Below are 25,195 nucleotides of genomic sequence, written 5' to 3'. Positions count from 1 at the left end.
ACCGGGGACAGCACCGGGAGCAACTGGGGTTTCAGTGTCTTGCTCAAGGACACCTCAACATGTGGACTGGAAAAGCCGAGAATTGAACCGCTAATCTGCCGGTTAGGAAACGACCCACTCTACCTCCTGAGCCACCCCCGCCCACTTAAAGGCACCCCACCCCACAGTGCAAATACTCCGCACACAAAGGACACGAACCCAAAACTTTCTCACTCTGAGACAACTGCGCTGCCACCGTGCCACCCACTGGTAATGTGAGCAGTGAATTTGAGGATTCTGGCTGTGCAGGAAGGACAATTAACACGTATAGTGTGAATTAAGACATTGTAGAAGATCAATGAAATCTGCAGCGTCAGCCCAGCTTTAGTCATCACATTCTGCTGTGCGGTTAGTGCTAAGTGACAGAGGAACTCCCAGCTGAATTAAGAATTTTTTTTACATTTATTTAGTTTTCCCTATTAAGTTGAGCTTCCAAAGATCCCATATTCTTATATAGATAACAACATACTTGGCTTATTTTGAGCCCCAATAACCCACAAGATGCTGAGAATATCACAGTAGCATTTCCTATCATATGTGCACAATGTGTAGTTATGCCTGGAGCATGTACCTTCGCGGCATCACAGTGTTAAGGCCCATCCAGAGCTTGTTGACAGTCTGCAATATGCGACGAGGCACAGCGGGTTCCAGCAGCAATCCCATGCTGGCTGTGAGGGCTTCGGCATAAGGGATCATATCTCCAGGTGAAAGCAGCGTCAGGTGCTCCAGGATGTGCATCAGTCTGTGACTGCTGGGTGGCAACTTCTGGAAAGCTGGGTTTGAAACAAAAGTTTGCATTAATATTCAAACTGTAACTATAAAGCCTTGTTGTGCTCCCTTAACTAAACTAAACATACACACTGAAATCAACAGAAACCAAAAGCCTCTGGAGCATCAGAAGCAACACCCAGCAAGCACACTGGTTTAGATTTCATGGTGGTTTAAAAAAAATTGAATCCACAAACATTTCAAAACTGTACCTATGTACACCACATAATTAAACATCAAAGTGGAACCTGACTTTAAAAAAGCATTTGAGCTCTCAGGATCACAGACATTTGACTTGAACAAGATCAGCACTATACGATGGGGAAAAGATACTCCGTTCACCTTCTATCAGCAACTCCTGGGAGGCAGAAGACCTACATTTCTATTTCTTACCATTTCCTATTCATAATTAATCCATACATCATTCTTCTTGTCACCACTGTCCTGAAGAAGGTTGTGGTGCAGAGAAATTTTGCATTTCGTCAAGGATCCCTATCAAAACAAAAAGCTAATTACAGCATAATCCTCTTAACCATGAAGGATTAACTACTGAGATAAGAACGGAGTTGTTTCACCTGTAAATGGGCATTTCTTGTTTCTTCTACCCAAGACTGATAGCACAGCTCACCTATACAGCTCCAGCTACTGTATTATCATGACAGGTGCTGAGAACCTTTGGGATCTACTTACAAACAAGGGTTTTCTTTTACTCTATTCAGTCCAAACTATATCACTATTTCTTTAAATCTGGTGATTTTGGCAGAAATAATTATATGAAAGCTCTAAATTCAGATCCTAACCTTATGGCCTACTCCCATGTCTTTCATTTCTTATTCTCAGGCTACTCACCCTGCTGGAGCTGGCTCTGAGTGTATCTGCAGGTATTACTGGGCAGCATCATCTTCCTCAGCAAGGGCAGGGTACCAGTCACCTCCTCCTCACATACCCAGTCCTCCACTAGACACAGGTGGGGGTAGTTGGTGGCCAGCAGCCTCAGCAGGGCAGAGTGCAGACCTGGCAATGAGAAAAGAGAAGCCAAATTTATTTATTATTCATATGAATTTTGTGTGTTAGAGCTTATTTTTCTTCTTCTTTTTACCTTTTTTTTTTTTTTTTAAACATTGTTAGTGCAGTTTTCCTTGTTTTATAGCATAATGATTTGTTTTATTTGCATCAATGGATATTTTCAGTGTCCAGATGCAAAACAGCAAAACAGCAAATATCGCCAAGTGAAAGATGCACAGATTTAAAGTTTTTCTGGGTGCATAGTGAAATTTACTGTGCAGTGATATGTAATTCTGGGCTACAGCTATAATCTCGGCATGTAACTTGTGTGCTCCCAAGCATGTAACATCGAAAAAGTAAATAAAACATAGATATAGGGATGTAACCAAATGTTAAGTCCATGTCTCACCCCCTAGCTCTTGCTGCAGTCCCTGGGCCTGGGTAACCAAGTACTTAATAGGGATCTGGTCCATCAAGGCTGCTGAGTAAGACTTTGGTTTCCTCTGCATCAGGGCTGAAAAAAAGAGAAAAAAGTGTGAGTGAAGAAAAGAAACTACAAGATAATAAATGGTTAGGGCAAGACCATAAAGCAGGAGAAGGACAAGACAGAGCGCAAGTGTTTTATTTGGCTGTGTAAGGATGCCAGAGCTGCTGTGCCGATGTGTTACAGGAGCGGAGGTGATTTTTCATTGACGTGGGTTCATTACCACTGCTGATGGGCATCATTACTCCTTCCTTGAAGGCTGTGGGAGCACTTGGGTAAACAGAGCAATTAAAGAGATGGGCATAAACTCTCACATAAATCTGGCCTAATGAAGGGCAAGAGGAGAGCTCATCACAGGAGAGAATAAACACTGACTAGGCTAACTGCTAATGCTCAATCTAACCTACAGCTGTCCTAGTTAGCTTGGCTCCCACAGTCACTGTACTTGGCTCTTTCTCAGCCATCCATTTATTCTCTATGAAGCAGCCAGCATTCAGTGCCAAGACAGAAAAGGATGAATGACTGAACATCCAGAGTGCGATCATCTCCAACAACTTCACAGAGGACAAAAGCTGCCTTTCTCCTCTCACAGCCTGACAAATATCCTCAATCTCACAAACAATGCCTTCTTCACTGGAGCAGATGACAATGGATACACTTTAGACAGGCAGTAAAAGGAGAGAAAAAATAGAAAGACAGAGAGCCAACAGTACAGAGGGAAGTGCAGTGTTTTACAGGGCACAGACATTGTTATGTGCATACCTAGTTGTTTGGTGCTGGCCAACAGGTTCTCCTCATAAGACAGGATATAGTAGAGGATAAGGAGTTGGGTGGTGATGGAGTAGCGCTGTCGTCCCCCTCGACCACCCTCCCCTTGCTGACCATCAGAGAAAGAGAGAAGCAATGAAATGCTGGTATTTCTCATTACACCAGCTCCAACTTTAAACATTACTTCAGTCATTATTAGCAAATTTGTCATGAAAACCCTGGTTTTGCTTACAACTTGTTTAAAGACAAGCCTACACAACCAGAATGAGAGTTTGATGTTAACAGAGCTGTAACTCATTAAACAGACTGGTTTTATAATGCAGTTAAACTGTAATATGCAATTCTTGAATCCTGATAGTTACAAATATCCATCTGACCTAAAGAAACTGTAGGGATGAGGATGAAGAATTTAAAGTACAATGTACAGTATAATAGAGTGTTACTGAAATCCAATAATAATTGTGGCTATCACAATAAGTAAGTAAAGTAAATCATGGTGGCAGAAAAACAAAGACATGGTGTTTAAAGCTGTATTAAGGGAACCTTCTATAAAGAGCCACTAAAAACAGAAGTAGCTCAACTAACTCTAAAAAAGAAAACATTGCTTTAATAATCAGACATATTATTGGATATCATCACAATATAAAATGTAAAACAAAGAACACAACAAAAAAAATTAAAACCTCTAATGCAATGTACAGTGCCAATTCGTTTTCAGGCAGCAGTTTTAGGTTTTTGCTGTTCCTGGGAAGCCCTAGGGCTGACTCACTGCAGCAGAGCTCTGGAAGACATTGAGGATCTCTTGCTCAGTGATAGGCTGGTTGGTGGCCTCTGGGTTGGCTTTAGATGCTGGCGTGAGGATGGAGTTGATATAGGCATCAATCAGGGGAATCAGCTGAGTGTGGATTGGGGTGGTTGTCTCACAGAGCTGGCGGTAGATCCAGTCCTGACACAAGTACAGCAACATAGAGCAAAATGCATTTTTAAACAGATGTAGTAAGTCATGCAGTTATTATGAGCTGTATTAGTGCACATACAGTATCATACCTTGATGGACACTTTGTGCTTGGTAAAGGCCCGGCTCCGAAGCAGCTGGTAGATACAGTGAATAGGGAGGAACCCTGTGATGTTGGCACTTAAGTTGCTGGTCACTGCAACCCTAACTGCATGGGCAGTAACCACCTACACACCAGAAGTAATGAACGAGTTATCAATACAGTAATAGATGTACAGCATTGCATCCCATTGTGATGAGAACGCACCCAGCTTTGTAGAATGTAATTGAATTTCTCTGGCTCCTTTACTGACAACTTCTTACTATTCTCCTACTGGCACCATGGTACGGTACACAAATAAGCCTGAGCACACTTCAGCAAAATATAAGTACTGAATTCAACTGAACGTCTTTATTGTCATTTATAAAGTACAATGAGATTGAAATACAATCCTTAAAAGTGCAAGAAAAAAATAAATGTGTATATTTTTAGAAGTACTGTAGGACTGGGTCACATGACGATACACGCTGAGAGACAGTAGAAATGTGTCTTACACTGTTACAACAAGATGTTTATACTTGTATTAGGTATGACTGTATTTTGTTATTTTAAGCAGCTCTGAAAATCCCTGAGCAGTTCAACTTAATGGCAGTATTAGAACTATATTATTTTTGTCCAAAATTATGAAATTCATTGAACTAGAGGAGACAAAGACAGAAAATCCCATCATGTTAGTTTACCAATTAATAGTTTAAACAAATGAATTTCTATGTCTCACTTTTTAAAAATATATGATTTCTTACATAAGGATGGAAGGAAGGTATCTTTTACATCTTGTTTTTTATAGTGTATGTAAACCACAGTGTATTGTCTTGTTTAAGATAAAATCAGAACAGTCCCCCCGTACATAGACTTAGCAGACACTAGTGACAGTGCATCTATCTATCTATTCATCCATCCATCCAAGTAATAGTGATCATCATGTGCCATTTAGGAAGGCTAGGTTATATACTAGTATGTACCTGTTCTGTAAATATCTCTTGTGTGAAGATAGTCTTCATCTTGCTTAAAGAGCTGGGCTTGATGGCAATCTGTGGATACATTAACATTGTCCAAAACAAAACAAACAAACAAAGATAAAGAATGTCAACAGAGTGAAAACAACCTGCAGGCAATACACTGGTATTCTGTAATTCCCTTCTTTCATATTTCATAAGATAAATTCTACATGGCAGGCACAACACAGAATTGAGAGAATGCCCTCAAGGTGGAAACAAACAGGCTCTAAATCCAATTACATTACACATCTTTGTGGAAAATACATAGAGACAGGAAAACTACTTAGCACACAGGAAACAATGGTGCACTTAATAAGTAATAAAACAGCAAATTGGCCACAGGGTATAGTGTGTCTTGGTAGAATGTGTATGCTGCAAGTGTTTCATCAGTGGAACAGTCTTTATATGCACCACTGCTACAGTGGAGTGGGGCCGGTGGCTGGTCAGCCAGACTGATATATTGATCACTGCCTCACTCCCACCTTCCACCTTACCTTCATCCCCAAAGTAGAACACACCAACTCAATAATGGAGCTGAGCTGGTTGCTATGGAAATACATGGCAACCAGTAATAGCATCTCTCCAAAAGAAGCAGATACGCCTGCAGCACTGCAAGGAGGAAGACACACACATATGGCAGGCAGGAAAGTGAAAAACAGACACACAGACTTGTCATTAATAACAAATTATAACTCCAGCAGTGTATATGAGTATATGCCTCTGTGTGTGAGACTAAACCATTGGAGTCTTAAGTGATTTTAGGGGAGACTAAAGGGATATAGACTGTTAGAAGGCATGTGTGGGAGTTGATGCAGCTAGCATAATCAGTTTATTATCATTCTGTTCTGTAAGATGCAGGATTAAGGCAGGTCATTTTAACTTAATATTTAATTTTAACAGACAAACAAAACCTTGATGAGTTTATCTCTGGCTAGTCCCAAGAACAACAAACATTTACATAGGGAGGATTAGGTGCCTCAAAAAAACGTGGACACCGACAACACAAGCACATATTCAACTGTGAATACAGACATATGATTTAAAATATTGTCTATAAAGGAATTTGCTTGGTATTTCATGTCTAGCTGTCATGTCTGAACAAAGCCCTGGGTTACATAGCTGGTTAAAGTGTTACCAGCCATTTTATCTGGTCAGATCTAGATAAGTAGCCGGCTACTTTCTAACTGGCTACATGTTTGAACTGAAGTGGTCAAGATGACGACTGTGCTACGTAAGATGCACTCGTGCACAATGTTCAAACTAATCACTGTTCAGTAGGACGTGGCATTTATAAATAGCACACTGGCACAAAGTATATTTTGACGTGGTTCACGAAGATATGGTTCAGCTGCTTGAGCTAATGCAGAAAATTTCCAGTCGCTGGAAGTTCATCTTCACTGTCAAATGCCTGTTACTATGGAGAACCTTTTAGCCTCATATATTCATAACCTCCGGCGTTGCTTTGTGTCTGTCTCCTGTGATGTTGGACGTCACATGAATGTTGTTGCTATACCCAGCAAGGTCCTGCTATGTTTGAATAAAGCCTTGCCAGGAACAGCAGCTTGTCTAAACACCAAAAAAGCAACTGCTACACGTCTACATGCAACCTGCAATTTCACAGGTACCATGTCTGAAAGGGGCTTTAGGTGTCACTTGTCTACCAGTTTAAGGCAAATGCAACAGCAAAGTGAACCGTGTCTGAATCCTCAAACATTAATCAATAATCAAACATTTGCTGAGGACAAAAATTAATACTATTTACCCAAATTCACACAATAAAAAGTTAAGTTTGCACAATTCAATAGAGTAAAATGGGATTAACATGAACTGCAAAAAATGTTCACAAGTTGTAAAGCTGTAAATTCTGAGATTCTGGTTACCTCTCAAAGTATTCCTCCTCTTTGATCATCCAGCTGAGCCACATGACCATCAGCTGCTCCTGCTCTGGAGTGCTGGGCACAAACAGACCACAAACAGACCACAGAGGATAATATTCACCCTCCATATAACAACAGGACAGTATGAAATGCCAAACGACGCATGCAGCCTGCAAAGGCAGAAATTCTAAACTCAGGACCACCTGAAACAGGGTTTGTGATCCCAACCTATTTCTGTTTGCTGAATGAAAAAAGTATTTCTCAAAGTAGGAGTCAATAAAAATGGCTTTATTTACCTGACTAGAGTAGGGAAGGCCAGCAGCTTACAGAAGGACAAGGAGACAAAGCGAACACCAGCAGGAGTGGCTGGAGGCCGGCTGGTCATCAGCTGCAGCAGCTGCTCTGCCTCCTCATCTGTAGGTCTGGACAAACACCAAAATGAACTACATTCACTTTAAGAAAGTAACTTTTAGAAAAAGTTAGTATTTGTATTGAACTAAATAAAATCATAGTTACACAAGCATCAAATTCAGGAGGGCCACTGCAACCTCTTTGGCGTACCTGAGGCCTGCGATGCCCATGAGGGCACAGTACAGTCGGAGCAGAGCGCTGGCCTTCACCACATGCTCCTCTCTGAGGCCAGAGTACCCTGAGCTGCCCTCCCCTTCCATGTCACCATCGTTGGGCACATGGGTGCTGCGTGAGCGTGGCAGGATGGCAACCAGTTCCAGCAGCAGCTGTCTGCGCATCTGCCACAGCACCGAGCTGCTTTCTCTTTTTCTCTGGCATTAAAGAGACAATACAGAGGGATGGATATGAGTCAACTAGTGTACTTCCATCCAAGTGTTTACAGTCCATTCATTTTCTGTTCATCAATTAACTGATTAACAATTGGAAAATCAGCTGAGATAAAAACATAAATGGGGACAAAAGATTTCAATACATTTGCCCAATTCAGCAAAGAGGTTTTTCCACACAAGAGGGAGAGAGAACTTTACTGGCTATTGAAGAAATAATGCAACATTTTTAAAATGTTGAAACATAAATAATTCAATAAATACACGGTACCATTTTCAGTGAAAGTTTGTCTGTGGCCTGCGCTCCATAAATGCCAGAGGATGGAAAAAATACCTGATTCACTTTTGTTATATTTTAAACATTTGCTTAAACCACTGGCAATTCACTTCACAAGCTGACAACTGAGAAATAAGGGACAGAAGCTATCCTTTCCTATTCTGTGACAGCTGACTGCTGTCTCTCAGAACACTGATATTTCTACTACTACAGACAAAAATGTGTTAACATCTTCTGAATATCTGATTCAAGTGAAATCATAACTCATGTATGCATAACTTGGTTACATTCAGTAAACTCTGATGCTTTAAAGAGCCCATGACATGCTTATTTTCCAGCCATTTAATGTTTAATCTAGATTAGATCTGCACCCATCATAACTCCAAATAGTCTGTACTTTTGCCTCAGTGTCGTCTGCCCAACATGAGGAGCTTACTGCATTACAATCTTCTTTATGTAAAACTCCTTAACTACTGGAGTGTTAGTGTGTGTAATTAAAAACACATGCAAGTCAATACAGAATATGCCCTGGCACCTCACCTGTTGTCCATTGCGAATGAACATACTGAACCAGGTCCTGACTTTGCTGTTGGTCCCCAGCAGCAGACCACTGACATAAGAGACTAGGGGACTGACTGCCTCATCTGCAATATCTGGTTTATAGTCCAGAGTTAGAGCCACACCCAGGCCAGGCAGGTGGCACTCCTCCACCTAAGGACACAGAATTCACAAACACACAGCGCATTATACTGGGGATGCTTTTATTCTTGTGTATGTATATTTTTTGTGATTACAGCATCTTTCAAATTATTCTCAAATCTGCTCTTAATGTTTAGTATTTAAAGTAATGTAATATATGTCGTTTCAGTTATTCCAACTAACGGTATGTTCACCTGTACAGCTTCAAAAGGCCGGGCCAGCTGCCATTTATTGTGAATGAGACCCTGATTTGCAGCCCTGCAGCACCTGCACAGCTCAACAGATTCAAAGGCTACAGTAAAGAGGAACATTGAGAAAGACTCAACTTTAAGCACATATCCTCTGACGCAGTGTGAGTGACGGCCAGGCGAGAGCCAATCACCATCATCTTGATTCCACCAGAAATGGAACCAGGGAGTTGTTTACTGCTCCAGTAAACAACTCCCAACTCCACTATGTGGAGTGGAGCAATTTTAAACAAATTGGAGGGAAGAAAAAAAACCTGTCATCACAACTTCTGGCTTCTCACTTCTCTACAACATGTTTTTAACAAGTTACTGGGACATACTGTAAAAAAGAAGACCGATGTGTGGAAACAAACCTCCAATACACATAGCAGCATGTAGTGCACTGGATAGATCAGAAAGCAACTGTCCATTTGGAGCAAAGGATGTAAATTATGTGTCCAACACAACACACCCCTAGACCTACAGATTCACTGAAGGCCTTATAAACACTATGAATCCATATGTGTCATGGTACCTTAACATCCCTCTTCAAAACACTACTCCTGCTGTTATATCCCTATCCACTGTTGTTCCTGTTTTCCCCTATCATTATCATTTTCATTCTTTATCAACCTATGTCACTTATCCCTACTTGTATCTGCTCTTTTGAACATTCTCTGCTCATTTTTGGTCAAAAACCACTAGAAAAGTAACATCTGATCGATAAAGCCACTTTCACATATGAACTACTGGAAATACCTTTTAAGCAAGAGACGGGAGGGGAGCCTGCCACCTGGGGCAAGCATGTAGGAGGTGGGCCATGACACATGGACAGAGAGCACAACCTGCAGGTCTGTCACCACGTACAGACAGTTTTTTGTCCTACATTTATGACACTGAGAATTTACAAGAACACACTTAATGTGTTGCTGGAGATTGCTGGATACCTGACTTCCACAAGCAGCCAACCTGTCCTCTAAGCTGTTAGCTAGGTGATTTTAGTTTCACTCTTGGGCTCAGATTGAGTTATCTCAGGATCAGCATTTCTTTCAGCTGTTTTCTGAGTCAGATCTTTGCATCTCTTGCTGCTCCTGAAAAGCTCCTGAGGTGAAAAGTGTGTCACGTTACAATGACAACTTGCAACAGTGAGTTGCTATCATTTGCGGCATAATTACAATATTAACCAGTGTTTTAATTTGCTACTTTTGATGTTTATTATGTTTTCTTTTTCCTGTTTCTTTGAATGTAGATAATGAATACTGCTGTAGTTAATGATTCTGCCGTGTCTGCATTAAAAGTGAGATGCCTTGCATCAAAACAAGCGCCCCCTTTTCCTTGCTAAGCTGCATTAAACAATAGGAGGAATGCGTTACATCATGTGACGAGCTGTAGACAGGAAGAGAAGACCAATTAAAAAATAAATCCAACATGTCTGACATTGTGCTGTCCTGCAACTGTTTTTAAATGTTGCGCTGCCTGCCCTGTACACATAGTGCCAAATAGCAGTTGACGCAGAAATAAATCACTGTGCAGTTATTAGTTGCAGTTATTGGTTAACGCAGCTTAACAAAAAAAAAAAAAAAGGAGTGCTTAGTTTGATACAAGGGATCTCACTGCAAATGCAAACACCAGAATTATTGTCACGTGAGACTGACATCACATAGGGATCTAAATCACACTTACAAAATGATTTATCGCGCAGCCGAGGTAGAAATTGAAAATTCCTGACAGAGGCACTTTAATGGACATGTGGATGATGCATGGCATGATTTTTTTTTCTTGTGAGTATATTAACAGTGGAACTGACCACCATGGCTCTGATGTTGAGGGCCTGTGAGGGGTTCATCTGACATAGCTGCCTTAGGGCTTCCGTCCTACGTCGACCGCCCACACTCTCCTCATCCTGACGCTCTCCATTCTTGATCAAACCTCTGCAAACTGCAAAGACAGACGTGCATATTTAAGTGAATAAACAGCATGTAACAATCCACCAAAAACTAATTTGGACTACTGAATTTCCTGGAACCAAATAACATACCATTTATTAGCAACATGCTCAATGATTTTGATTTTTATGCAAAGCAAGGGAAAACTAATGTTTAATAATGTAATCCTTGCCTAAAGGTTTCCTGGCTTTCTGTATATCTCTGACAGACAGAAAGCTGGTGTACAACTGGCCAAGTCATGTTCCACCATAACCAGACTAAACAAGAATCAAGACTCATTTATTTGCCAGTAAATAAGATTTAACAGCATTTCCAAAGCCCTATCTTGTTTTCCTTGTGCTTTTCCACAGCTGACATTTTAAAAGGCAAACTATTTATGCCTGGATAAGACTATGACATGCACTAACATAATATTAGTTTCCACCTTTGCCACTTCTGGATTATTTCATTTCATATGCCATAAAGCGCCAGCAGAGTTAGGTCTGGTTACCAGCCTGTGATCAATGTGACAGACCTTGACACTTCTCGAAAGAGCCTTTTCCCTCTTCACTGTTTCATCAGTTCATTTCACTTTCACTTCAATAAGACAAGGTCTTTTCCAATAACTAAGCCAAAATGATTTCTTGATGTCGGCTGCTATGTAACACACACAAATACACTATTGACTTAGCTCTGACCCTGTGTGTGATAAGGAAGCACTGGAGACAGCAGGCATTTTCTTATAATGAATCTGTGAAAGCACAGACTGCGCTCTCTGGGAGCCAGAGCAGGACAGTAATGTTCATCATCAATCCACGACAAATACATACACCCTCGAGCCAGTGGCATGGCTAGACTTTCAAGAAGAAACACTCATAGCAAAAACTTGTAGTGGTGACTCAAAAGCGATTTTAAGCTAATGTTCAGTAAAGGCCTATTCCTGCCACAGCAGGCACACTCACTATCCATATGAAGCTAGGAATGGCAATTAACCAGTCACTCCACCTCACATTATCAGCTGGCATTATGTGCAGTGTCATGGCACGTGTGAATTACCTTCACTGAAGCTGTCAGGCACATTGGCAACCAACAGACACAGAAACCAGTCACCATTGCGAATATGAAGCAAAGCTTCTGCCACATCCACAATGGGCAGCAAGGAAGGGAGCTCTACAAAAAAATGCAAATGAACACATTTTAGACAACATAAAATAATAGGTGGCTTTTCTAGTATATTGAATATTTTCACCTCACTATCAGCATGTTTCCTAGTCACCCCTTGTGACTCTAATGTATTACATACACTCGAGTCACAGAGATGATCAGCTAACTTGTCGCCCATTTTAACCTCATACTGTCACTTCATAACACCCACCCAAATTCTGAAGGTATTTCTCACAGCATCAGCCTCTTCTAATCATGTGGAATCAAAAATAATATTTTCCAGTCCATGAAAAATGTCATTTTTGTCAGTTTCTTGGGTAAAACAGCCTCTTTTCAGTAAAAAAAAAAATGGTGACGGGAAATGACAGAATCTTTCTCTCGCTTATTTCGTGAAAGTCAAGCCACTTTGACACAACGCCAGAGTGATTACATCAATTCCTGTTGCCATCTTTGTTTATATAAGAAGAATGGGTACAACTGAGAAACTGATCATATTTTTTTTCCTGGACTGGAGCAGATTATTTTTGATTCCATTTCATTAGAAGAGTCTATGCGGATTCAAGAACCTCCTTCTGAATTTGGTTGAGTATTATGAAACGACAGTATGGGGTTAAAACATTCAGCAAGTCTCAATTTTGCACATTAATGGAAGACTATCTCTGTGACTCGAGTGTATGTAATACATGAGAATCACAAGCTGGGGCTACATCTCCATGATGTAAGTTCTCAGGCTGCTTTCTTATGCTCAGGACTTGACTTCAGAATGGTTTTAGTCCACTGATGTGTTTAACCCAAAACACTACTGTTGAGTGACTTACTGTAAAAGTTCAATCATGACATCATGAATTTAACAAATTAGAATTTGAGTGGAAAAACCAAGGCAGTGAATTCATCAAATAAAAACTGTAAAACTGTATCATACATCACAAAACCTCCTTCAGATTAATTTGGCATCATGTCACAAACTTTCATATGAGCTAATCCTGCTCATGCACCTATGACATTGTAATCTGAATCTTATCAATCTCATCCTTGCACATAGCACACTTATGTACAAAAGATGTTGTAGTCAACATGACCCCACTTGTAAAGCACTTCTAACTAAAACTATTTAGAAGATGAAAGGTACCTGCTTGTAAAATGCAGAGGACATCTGCGACCTCTTCCAGGTAAACGGGACTTTCAAAGAGTTCGGACGACTTTAAAAAAAACTCCCCGTTTGAATCTGCCACCTGAGAAACAACAAGGGATCAGTCATCCAAGTCATCTTCTAGAAGATGAAAGCACTAAAGAACAACTGCACGACTAAGGAACATCTAATCTGTCAGTCAATGTAAGAGTAGCTGCCAGAAATGCAGTAGTTTCTGATGCCAAACTGAGCTTAAGTAAAGAAAGCAGTGCAATCTTGTTACTTTCACCTGCCATTTCCACAAGTAAGATTTATTTACTAATTCAGTCATTTGTACAAGGTCATTCATTCATATCAACAACTCCAGTTAGCCAGGTACTTCTAAATAGTTTAGTTTGGCATACCCAATATTATTTTTTTAAATCAATACTTAACCTTTTATAAATTTTCATGGGGCATCTTGTTTTTGCTATTTCTAATGAAAAGGGGACAATTTAAGCTAAATATATTCATGTTATTAGTGTCTTGTGATGTACTGGGATGTTTGGGCCTCTGGCTGCACCTTATTCATGATAGTCAACAGTTCACTGAGTGTAAGACGGAGTCTTCTCAGGGGATCACTATGTTCAAACTCCAGGGTCAGACCATGCTGTAGCTGGGACACCAAGATGCTCTCTCCATTAGAGCTCCCCCCCGCCTTGTGCCTGACAGAAGAGACAGCATATGGCGTTTGTGACTAAAATGAACACCTAGTATTTTTTAATAAGCAGTGATCAGTAGTATTTTTTGAAGAGAGTATTGTATGTATGCCCTTATGAACTGAGTGTGTCAGTCAGCTATACCTAAGCTGCTGCTCCTTTCTTGCATCTTGCTCCAAGGCATGAAAGTCCACAGACAAGAGCGCTACAATGGAGTTGACAGCCTCCACTCCAGAGAGCAGGCGGAGGATAAGCTTCTTGTCCTGGGCCCAGGTATGGCTCTGATCAGCTGGGGCACATAAAGCCATCCTCACCAGGCAGGGCAGTAGCAGCCTCAGCTCTGGGTCACTGAGGGCAGCCAGGCGTACTACATCCACCTTCTGCATGGCTTCAAAAGCATAGGGGCTGACAAACTGCAGCCCTGCACTGTCGGCCATCTCACTGCAACGAAACCACATGAAGCAGGCAAAACAAATATAAAAGGCAGATCTGATGCGATCTTAAGAAATAAAGCGAACAGTCTTCATCGTGTGCGTTATGAGCAAATGTGCTGATTAAACTGATGGGGTGGCAAACTACAGAAACTCCACTAAAGTAACGTTACAGTCTCCGGCAAATACAGTTCAGCTGACAGAAGCAGCTTAAATTTACAAAGTGGCAACGCATTCATTTCTCGAGTTACTACGGTTTTCTCTGGCTATTCCGTAGTTAATATATGTGTAAATAATTTATCACAGGTTTAGTTAATTGGTTGTTACACAGTGGCATTACCGTTAAGTTTTTTAATATCACGATAACCGGCTAGCAAAACAAGGTAGCATTAACGTTAAATGGTTAGGTAATGCTAATGCTGGCTAATGCTGGAAAATATCGTTAACCTGAATGAACGGTGAATCTGACTGTACGATTCAGGTGCAGCACTCAGAAATTTTCACTACGTCTCTTCAATAACAAAGCAATATTGAAGGAACAGCTAGGCTAGGTCTGCTAGCCAGGCAGCTTATTTCGCTTGTTACTAGCTGCCGTCCGTAGCTTAGCCACCATTCATTGGCTATCCGCATTGTTTTGGAGCTCTTAGCTTAGCACTTATTTGCCAGCTAGGTTAACTGCTAGATCTGAGCTAAGCTAGGTTAGCTGTCCTATCAGACGAGTGTGCTGCCTGGTCTGTCCTTGGCGTGTGTAATAATAATCTTACCTCACGTATTAGGACGATGCTTTCTTTTAAATAAATGTCACCATGGAGGCCTTGAGACCTCGGACTCGGCTGTGTACCGTCGAGCTCTGTAGGGGAGTCCTGGCACTGATAGAGAAAGAAGCTTGTCCTAGCTTTTGCCGGCAGGTTTATGGAAATGTCTGCAGCGTAATATCTTTCACGCCCTGTCTATCCCAGTTTTCGCTTACCCACCTACATCTTATCTTTATCTACAGTGTAGACAGATAAATATGTCAGTGTGAAAGTTGTGGAACTGGCCTCGTCTTCACCGTATGCCGACACTGACAGTACGATAGTCCGCTCCTGTCCCGACTGCAGGCAGCGCTGTGACACACACAACATGGACTGGATGATAGTGAGAAGTTGTTTCAGTATGACTGAATTCATATTTCATTTCGTCAAACCATGCACTGGTGCCAGCATGATTCTTTTTCAATTTATTCACATCCTTACAAAAGGGCAGCATTCAGATCTCCCAATAATGACAGCCTGAATCTATGTGAGGAAATAGCTTGAAAAAAGTATCAAGATTACCTGATGAGCACAAGGTAAATAATGAATCACCAGTTTGTGAAGTTTTAATTAACTATAATTTGACATTTTCTGCACCATTGATAATGAAAGGAAAACAAATATCCATATATAACCAATTTTTGTGGCAGACAGGCCTGTTATTTCCATCTGGTTAAAATGCAAGAGTTAATATCTTTGGATAACAAGAAAGTAGGTCATTATGAATGTGTTGCAATCCAATATATAATATCTAATTTACTCCATACTGAATTTTAAGATGCCATTGTTGGTCTTACAGTTATGAGAGGCCACAATAAAATATATGGAGTATCAATTCAACTATTTAGACTTCTAGGCTTTTACCTATGCCATCAGTGTCGGTGTAAATTCCACTACACATTGACAGCAGCTGCTGAGGGATGAAGGAAAACAGAGCAGGACCTCTCTGTAATGCAGGGCTGCAGACTCCGAACAGAAATGCTCAAAATTCTGAGAAGAATGAATTGCCAATCCAACAATTCACAGGTAATTCAACTTACATTGTAGGGTTATTTCTATGTTTTTGCCTTTTACCTACTTGTGAATAGTGTGTGGTAACCAGCATGCAAACCTACAGTACTGTATAACAGAAGCAGATCATCACTGCAAACAACCATGATTTCTAAAAAAGAAAACATGGCACTGGACTTAAAATTAATTTTCAGGGTTTATTAAATATTGAATGTATTTATCTGCACTCAAAGACCAAATAAATAAATTTTGATGGTCAAAATTTTAAAGCCAACAAATGCTGCTTAATATACAAGGTAAAAAGCAATAGCAATGGATTTTCAATAGTCAAAGTACACTTTCCCTCTGAACAGGAGAAATCGAAGCAGAAGATCTTTCTTGGTGCTCAAACACTGAATATCCAATGGGCAGCCATCTGTAGCTGGTTTTAAAGTTCATTTACACCACACATTTACTTTCACACTGAAGTAAAGTGGGACTGGTCTAAATATATCTATAACCAATCAGAATTGGTGCCAAAGAGTCAGGCCTCAGTCAACCAGTTTAAGAAGAGGTACAGTAAAAAAGGATGTGCTGAAAAGGACACTGCATGTCCGCCAATAAAACACCTGTTCTTATCTTTTCTTTCTCCTTTAAAAAACAAAAAAAAGATCAAACCTGAGGTACTCTACTTCCAAGAGATGCCAGTAGTTCTCCTTTCACCCTTCTACTGGTGTCCTTGTTCAATTGCACATCACAGCCCCCCTCCCCAAAGCAATAAACACAAGCACAGGAAATTAAGTTGACACACTTTATTCCTAAAACAGAAGCCACACCACCAACTGCTGGCATGGCATTCATATATAATTATTTATATATATTGCCATTTGGTTTTTGTGTCTAAATGTGTAGTATAAAATACTATATACAACAATGTACCTCTTTATTTGAACACAGTGAAGTTCATTGCTGTACAAGTCCTCTGTAGCTACAGCTTTGCTGTAAGTCCTTCATGCTCAAAGGCATGGAACATAATTCTCCACTCTAATTCTTCTGTACATTGACAATACAAATATTCTGTCTGCATTACAAAAAATAATACTCTAAAAGCAACCTACCGGGGACTTTAGTTTTTATGGGATTTTTTTCCTGGTTGTTTTTTAATTAAGACAATTACATATATCTTAGACCAATTGCTTTAAAGCAGGAAGGTGATATAAACCTTCTCCATTTAATATATAAAAGAGGTTAAGAAATAAGACAAATTATACATTTAAAAACTTAATAAATAAGATAGATGCAGGCATTTCATTTGGATACTTTTTCATCCAAAGGATTAAAAAGAAATTTCCGGTCTTAAAACCAAAGATGCATTCTCGAGTTTCTCTCCTTGATCAAATATGTCCCTTTTCTTCCACTAATTTTACAGACAGACTCGTCTCTCCAATACAGACTGGCCAGTGACTGTGCTGCCATACTACATACCATGGCAACCCATCTGTCATTCTCTCATGTTCATTAATTGCAACTCAACTTCTGGTTTCTCCCTCATCTTTATTCCCTTGTCTCTGTGTGTGTCTTTACATCACAAGGACAGGACCATCTCAGCCAGAAGCAGCCATGGGGGACAGGACTGTCTCAGCTTTAAACAGCCGTCTAATCCCTTCTCAGTGCAGGAGCCAGCTCGATTCCTCTGGGCTGAGTCTGGTCCTTGCAGTTTTCTTCAGTCTTGACGATACCCCCTTTGAAGTCGTCAGTTCCCTCTCCTCTGAAATGCTTGCCCTACATCCCCCTTGTAACAGGCTGCTGGTTACAACATGTTCATAATGAAGTTGTACAGCTGGTTGAGCACCACAAAGTGAATGGGCAGACACGATCGTCGGTCCTGTGTGGCCGGGTCACACGTCAGCCAGGAGAGGGCGTTGTATTGTTCCAGCACAAATCTGTCCAGGCATCCAAAAAAGTGGTCATTTAAAAAGTATACCTCAGCTGGTCATCAATATATTGAATATTATGATATATGTTCTATAGGATTTGGCTTTTTATTTTGCAAAACTCAAATCATTCAATTTCCTGGCTAATATACATATAAGAGACAGGAGCACTTAAAACATATTAAGGGTAAACAATTTCAAATGTATGTTTAGTTGTTGTGTTTTGTCACCATTTGTAACCAAAAACCAGTTAAGTGAGAATAAAAACTGAAAATACAAAAATCACCCTGGAAACTCAGTCAGCAGGGTGGTAACAGTATTTCGTGCACTTGTGGTGGACTGTGTTCTGGTGTTGTTTACCTGAGCACATCTGAGGTCTGATTGGAGTCGAGGGGGTGGGAGTGTTTGCTGTGCAGTAGTTCATCTGATTGTACTGAATACACATGGAGGTGCAAAGAGGCCTGAGAGGGTTGGATGCAGGCAAACAGGTGGTGTCAGTGGTATTATAATGACATTAGGAACCTTTTATTACATTTCATCTGATTAACAGCAGCTCTCTTCACAATAGTGACAGCAGCACTTGGTCTATAGTTATTTCCAGAAGCAAGGACTAGCACTGCAACTCAAAACCAGTGAATGTGCTTTGCAGTATGTGCCATTTGTTTACACACACAAGGGTTCGATTACCCTTACTTCAAGTGGGTACAAGCTCCTTGTTTACATCCTAACAGCATTTTAAAGAAATAATAATACCTTTTTAGTGCTTAAACAAAACTATCATAAGTCTAACTTGTTTAATGCTGTTGCCTTGTTACAGTTTATTATAGTTTTATCTCTTTTTAAACCTCATGTGCCTGAATCTACCACTTAATTGTTTCACCAAGTTGTCTTTATTTCCTTGTGCTCTTGTATGAAAGGCCAGCTTAAAAAGTACATCAAACTGACATGCTGAAGGGAAGAGGTTGGTACCTTGAGGAAAAGTGGACACTGGTTCTGAGCCTGTGGACAGGCTGACCAGAACCAGTCCGGTAGTGGGCCAGCTTTAGCCGTGGACACAAAGTAGCCAAGGGCCAAAGGCTGCTGCAGGAGGTTAGGGACCTCTTCATGAGACTCCATGCGGTCTGTGCTCTGGCCCTGCCACAAGGAGGAAACTCCAGGTTAGATGTTTGTAAAACAAGCTGTACTTAACCGGCGGTGTGTATGCATGTCTCACCTTACTGCCATCACCTCCATGGTGGTAATGAGAGCCAGGGGAGTGTACTGGTGAAGTTGTGGGCGAAATGTTAATAATGTCTGGGTCTACCAACTCATTCTCTGGGTCCAGCAGGTCAAAGAACCCATCTGAAGAGAAAGGGAGAACAATTCAACAGGACTGAAGTGATGAGATTTTTAATTTAATTCATTAGCTCCCAGTGTCTCAGATAAGTAATCTAAAATGCTCCAAACCTCTCATTTGATCAGTATATATTAACCAAAAATATGCACCTACTGTGGCAATAACACGCAAAGTGTTCATTTCAGAAAATATACTGATACCAACTTCAACCTTCAATGTGTTTAATTTTGCTATTAAGTGATTATGGAATGTTGCTGGCAGCAAATATATTTGCACAAAGGCAATAACCTGTAGGCCAACCCAGACTCTTAACAGACTAGAAAACTAAGTGCAAATGATTTGGAAACAAACTGTACAAAACTTCAGTAACAGCTGCATTTTCCTTTTAACATCAATGACTTTGTTCAAGGTCCAGCAAATAGGATGAGCCACAAGCACTGAAAAACAGGACTCTAAAAAATGACTGCAAGATAGATGACAAAGTGCTACTGACCAGTGGTGGCATTGAGAATGTCGATGTTGGGGTCGATGTTGGTGTAATTGGAGCTGGCTACAAAGGCGGAGGTGGGGAAGACCAGGATGTGGGTGCAGGAGGTGTCCTGTGGGGTGCTCAGCTGTGACGTCTGCATGTTCAGGGTGGTGCTGCGGCCAAACACTGAGCCTGTTGACACCGAGTCTGACAGAACGCACAGAGGAAGGAGAGAGTGACCAGTCAATAAACAGCACAGCTAAGCATAATGAAACAAAATGGGAATCCTTGTCACAAAATCTCTCAAATCATCTCTGAATGAGCAAATTCTCAACATTTGAGCCAAAGAGAAAAAAACCCTCAACAAAGAAACACAAGGCTCAAACTTTGTAGTATTCCAGCATTTTTGAAACTCTCACATATAAATGACAGAAAAATAACAAGTCATCAATTAATTTATAATCAGCTATAAGTACCACCATCCATCCACTGGCGCTAGGTTCCATGGCCATCAATAACACTCCTGAAACCTTTATTTTTATTTAATTTGCTCACTGACTTTAATTAGCTTATTCAATTTTAGGGCTAACATCTTCAGCTGAGTGCTAAGCCACAGCTTCATAAATGACCAAACAGTAACCCTTTCAACAAGAGCCTGCATGCTGAATCTGTGAAATGACTGCTGAAATATTTAGGTCTTCATTTTACAACACTGATAGAATGCATTTAAAATGTCAGGTTTAAGACATTTTGTCACCTGTAGTCAAAAACAAACTAAATAAAACATTTCTGGTTTGTGTTACAGTGATTTTTTTTAAGCTCCTTCTAGTCATAGTTTGGCATGTTTGTACATCCAAGGCCAACAAAGCCTTCCCAATCCCTTTCAGCTTGAAGAGCTTTTTAGGAAGGGGATGTCCTCAGCCAAGCGTCGCTCGACACAATCCTGGTTGATGCACTGACAATCCCCCACTTGTTTCCCAAGATAAACCCATTAATCTGGCTTTCCATCACACCGCACTGAGATCAACGGGAATCCGAGAGGTAGTGCTTTATGAGCGAAAGGGACATGATCTTCCCTGCCATCAATCTGCTCTGGACAAGGAGGGGACAGGCATTGTAATATGCTGCTGCCATCCATCACACCACACGCACAGACATGAACACACATCAGCAATGCCTCACTTGGTCGAGTAATGCAGCTCAGATGAAAAGTGTACATTAAAAAAAAGACTAAGCGTATTTATAATCTTTCTCATGTGCACATATTCTACCTGGCATGATGACAAAGGATCCCTGGGGTTCCATGGCGACCAAGCACACACTGAGAATGCTGGGAGTATCTGAGGCAGAGATGCCACACATTCGACACATTTCCTTCAGGCGGCGACTCAGTGACTGGAGGTTTCGTCTGCTCAGCAGAATACTCCAGTCTGGAATGTGAACATCAGAGAGCGACAGATGAGTGAACAAGTGACTAACTGCTATAGAAAACATTTTGACACTTGAATGCTCTAGTGTTTTTGTCAGAAAAAGGCATTTTAGCCTAACAGTCATCCATACCTTTTAGCTCTCCGTGTCCTATCCTGCCCAGTCGACCGATCACCACCCTCCAGGGGACTGACGTCATCTGCACCAGCCCTAAGCACCAATCCCACAGCTTCTGTAGGCCGAGCCGCCGGACCGAGCCCTTTTTCCTCCGGGCCCTGTAGAACATACATAGTCACATATGTCAAAACTGCTTTTTCATCATCAAGAGCACACACAGTGTGCTTAGCTACAAATCAGAAGTGGTTGAAAACAGAACATACTGTGAGCCCAAGCTCCTCAGACTGAAGGTGAACCTCCTCTCAGGGATGTGTGGGTGTGCACAGACTAAATATACCTTTCATCTCAAATTCAACTTATTTTTTCAGCAAAGTGTTGTGTGACAGCTAACATAACGGATACAGAAATCAGTTTTAATATCAAGCACACACATGTTGAAGACTGCCATACATTTGTGAGGTCACAGACACTTGATGTGCTGCTGTGACTGAATAGGGGTTGTTCACAGAGAAAAATGAATCAGTCGGAGTTCAGGATGTTAAGTAATTTGCTACAGGCCCAAAAGTTTTAAGTGATTCCTTTTTAAATGGTAACAACAACTGAACCTGGTATGTTTTAATATAGTTTTGATGGCATTCCTACCTGTTGGGGACATCAATGTTGATGATGCAGGTCTCCAAGAGTTCCCCATACAGGTCAGTGCAAGTAGCCAGGAGCCAGCGCTGGTCATGTGACAAACAGTACCCTACAAACAGCACGTTGTATTTCTGTGATGCCTCACCGAACGTCTCCCCGAGCTCCGTCTGCTTGTCCTTTACCGGTGCTAAGATAAAGGGGGGTGTATACAAACGCAGACACTCTGGCCTCTGCAGATTGAGAGGGAATAATATCAGGATAAAACACTAAGGATAAATGTTCAGCCAAAATGGACATGCTCCAGATATGTTCATTTTGTGCACATGATCACTGCTCAGCCTCTACAGCCACAGGAAATTCTTGTCTCTCAATCCAAATATTAACTGAGTTCACATTCTAAGTATCTTTGCAGACTAAACTACCGTTTGTGCCACTCCAGTCCATATCCCAGTCCCCCAGCAAGGCAGCTCAAGGTTTGCCAGTATGTTAAAACGAAAACGAAGCACTGGATGCAAGAAGGAAGTCAACTGAATAAGGCCCTGATCTAAAGCACTCCTTTGTCTAAAACTGGAGATGAGATCCCATTATGGAGGTCTCAGGGAGCTAGCCAAGCAGATAATGGAAAGAAAACTCAGGAGTAGAAGGAGGCTACAAATTCCCCTGGTTCTGTTCCAGCAGAAAAAACTATGAGGATGGTTAGCACTAAAACTCTTTATTTCACTGCCTTCTTTCTTTTCAGTGCCAGACTGAATACAGCCAGGGCCAAAGGCTGGGTCATATCAGGGGAGGTTCATGTGTGGCTGGAGAGCTGGAAGCAAATGAAATGCTGCTGCTAGGCACACTGTGTCAGCCCGTTTGTTTGTCTATCAATCAGAGGACAATGTTAGCATGCTGATGCCATCACAGAATTAAAACAGGCACTGATGGACATCAGCTACAGAGCTGAACTGCAACCGCATATTGATTATGTTTTATAACTGTATAACTTGGCGATTTGTTGCATTTACCTCTGGGCTTTTCAGGGCAGTGTCAATGGCCAAGCCTGGGCCGAAGCCTGTGAGTGACTTGACATTGGTGGAAGCGGGTAGTGGCCGTCTGCACCGAGCGAAGACAGAGAAGGCTAGAGATTTGAGGTGCTGGGCGTAGATGTGATGGTCCTCGCCTCGTACGGGTTGAAGCAGGTACTGGCAGGGAACAATCTAAAAAAAAAAAAAGTTAACAGATATAAGCAACAAGTATAACATACAGTCATGACTTCATATACACTTGGAGAAAAGTGGCAAGTGAACATAAATGTTGATTAAAACCTTTTACAGTAAAGCTACAATACACCAATAATGTGCAGAACTTAAGTGACCAATATATAAAATGTCTTTGTACACTACAGTGCAACCTATTATGGTTCTGTATAAATTGTAGAGAGCTAACTGGAAACAGATAGGAGTGATCAAAATGGTGCTGCGTGTTTCTATTCCATGTGAAAATATCCTTTCACATCACAGATGAGAAATGAAGGCATTAAAATATGGGTCTTACAGGTGAAACAAGAGGGGCAGCTAGTTGTTCTTCACGTGTGCTGCACGGTACTGTGACTGAGCAGAGCTGCCAATAATGCGTTTCTCATAATTGTAAGGCATATTGATGAAAACATTTTTATTATACCGAGTATTACAGTTGGCCCTATGGTAAAAGCATATATAAATGTCAAAGCACAAACATTAAGGAAACGTGCTTCAAACCTACAAAAGCACATGCAAAAAGCACCAGAATTATCGCCTCTCAGTTGTAAGCCTCTGCCAGCCAGTCCAGTCACAGTTAATGCACGTCTGTCCAGACACATATATGCGGTAAAGACTTTAAAGGAATTTAATAAAGCACATTAAGGGTACTTCTGGGCAAAATGGAAGTTATCATTATATTGACATGTGATTTTAATGAATCTTTGTGCTTTCACTTCTGTATATGCCTTGTCCTTAGGGGGCAACTATGGAGTATTTCTAAAAATGGAAACATATCTATTGATATGGAACCATAAATGTGAAAAAGTAAGACTGAAGAAACATTGTGGATGTAGCATTGCTATGTCAGATTTTTTTGTTGCAGGTTCAAGGACTAATGTCAGCAGTCAACCATGTAAAGCTTCCTGTACTATAGATGCTGGCTCAAGAAATATCACTGTATTAATTCTTTCCTATGATTTAGCTTTTCCTCACAAGCTCCATCGAGGCAAGTGTTGTAATCAAACAGAGTGAATCCAGAGAAAAGGGATAAGCAACCTTTCCCACTAACCTTTCCAGTTTTTGTTGGCTAAAACAACAATCTAATGAATACAATTTGAATAAAATTCATAATTATGTTTAAGAAAGGACTAAGGAAAACTATACCAATCAGGTGACAGTCAGGTACAGCCCTAGAAAAATAACACCATTCTGAAATCCTTTAGAAATACACTGACAAAAGTCTTGTCCTATAAGGACATAGTAACTTAAAATGTCATAACTTTATTTCTAATCATTCAGTTGTCACAATAAATTGTTAATTTTAATGTCAAGGGCATTCACATTAATAACTGGGTACAAAATGAAACCATCAAAAAGTGTCCTGATATTCACAGCTTGGTAAAGCCCATAACGTCTGTTTCTGCAAAGACAAACGCATGAAATGCGACATGGCCGTTCAGACTGAAGTCGCATTGTAAAACATTGACTATGTTTCCGATTTAGGACCACATATGAAAGTGGCCTGGGCCGGATTTGAAAAAATCGGATTTGTGCTGTTCACACTGTCATAAGGAAATCGGATATGGGTCACATTTGGGCAAAAAGATCGGATTTGAGCCACTTCAGCCTGCAGTGTGAACGTGGCCTAAATGTCAATTGGAGAGGATAAGAAAAAGATTTGAAGAAACTGGTGAAGTTCATGACAGGCCCAGGTCAGGCAGACCCCATAAGACAACTGTTCGAGAGGACCGTTTTGTTGCTTCGGCAGTCCAGGGCCAGCCCCTTTTCAACTGCAGCAGAGCTACATAAAAACTGGTCACCGGAAACCCCTGTATCTACAAGAACAGTTTGTCGAATTCTCTCACACAGTGGTCTCAATGGCTGAATTAGTGCTCAGAAACCAGCATTAAACAGAAGACAACTAAAAAAT

The 25,195-nt window shown here is 40.9% G+C and overlaps 2 protein-coding genes across 5 annotated transcripts in view; both read right to left on the bottom strand.

The window, feature by feature from the left end:
• ints2 (integrator complex subunit 2) overlaps positions 1–15,491 on the bottom strand; it is a 22,371-nt gene extending 6,880 nt beyond the window's left edge. Inside the window, exons 1-19 of one of the 4 annotated variants that reach the window (XM_020612398.1) lie at positions 15,316–15,491; positions 15,106–15,210; positions 14,055–14,351; positions 13,775–13,916; positions 13,213–13,315; positions 11,976–12,089; positions 10,802–10,932; positions 8,609–8,779; positions 7,556–7,776; positions 7,291–7,416; positions 6,998–7,069; positions 5,612–5,726; positions 5,082–5,150; positions 4,112–4,246; positions 3,834–4,010; positions 3,059–3,173; positions 2,222–2,326; positions 1,657–1,821; positions 611–812 (exon numbers count right to left, since the gene is read on the bottom strand). In XM_020612398.1, the coding sequence (XP_020468054.1) occupies positions 611–812; positions 1,657–1,821; positions 2,222–2,326; positions 3,059–3,173; positions 3,834–4,010; positions 4,112–4,246; positions 5,082–5,150; positions 5,612–5,726; positions 6,998–7,069; positions 7,291–7,416; positions 7,556–7,776; positions 8,609–8,779; positions 10,802–10,932; positions 11,976–12,089; positions 13,213–13,315; positions 13,775–13,916; positions 14,055–14,347 (2,456 nt within the window). In that variant the 5' untranslated portion in view covers positions 14,348–14,351; positions 15,106–15,210; positions 15,316–15,491. Of the gene's footprint in view, positions 1–610; positions 813–1,656; positions 1,822–2,221; positions 2,327–3,058; positions 3,174–3,833; positions 4,011–4,111; positions 4,247–5,081; positions 5,151–5,611; positions 5,727–6,997; positions 7,070–7,290; positions 7,417–7,555; positions 7,777–8,608; positions 8,780–10,801; positions 10,933–11,975; positions 12,090–13,212; positions 13,316–13,774; positions 13,917–14,054; positions 14,352–14,681; positions 14,761–14,788; positions 15,080–15,105 lie in introns of those variants that run through there. The other 3 variants (XM_020612397.1, XM_020612399.1, XM_020612400.1) reach the window with 3 other exon arrangements.
• A 1,694-nt stretch (positions 15,492–17,185) lies between these two features.
• The window catches only part of med13a (mediator complex subunit 13a), a 96,508-nt gene continuing 88,498 nt past the window's right edge, over positions 17,186–25,195 (bottom strand). Inside the window, exons 20-29 of the mRNA XM_020612404.1 lie at positions 23,718–23,725; positions 23,053–23,244; positions 22,052–22,275; positions 21,425–21,567; positions 21,136–21,294; positions 19,889–20,071; positions 19,273–19,400; positions 19,029–19,193; positions 18,420–18,520; positions 17,186–18,068 (exon numbers count right to left, since the gene is read on the bottom strand). Coding sequence (XP_020468060.1) covers positions 17,936–18,068; positions 18,420–18,520; positions 19,029–19,193; positions 19,273–19,400; positions 19,889–20,071; positions 21,136–21,294; positions 21,425–21,567; positions 22,052–22,275; positions 23,053–23,244; positions 23,718–23,725 — 1,436 coding nt within the window. The 3' untranslated portion in view covers positions 17,186–17,935. The remainder of the gene's footprint in view (positions 18,069–18,419; positions 18,521–19,028; positions 19,194–19,272; positions 19,401–19,888; positions 20,072–21,135; positions 21,295–21,424; positions 21,568–22,051; positions 22,276–23,052; positions 23,245–23,717; positions 23,726–25,195) is intronic.

This window comes from Monopterus albus, unplaced genomic scaffold, assembly GCF_001952655.1.
Source record: "Monopterus albus unplaced genomic scaffold, M_albus_1.0 scaffold124.1, whole genome shotgun sequence".
Classification (NCBI taxonomy): domain Eukaryota; kingdom Metazoa; phylum Chordata; class Actinopteri; order Synbranchiformes; family Synbranchidae; genus Monopterus; species Monopterus albus.
Note: the sequence above shows the minus strand (reverse complement) of the source record. Positions and strands in the feature narration are given on the sequence as shown.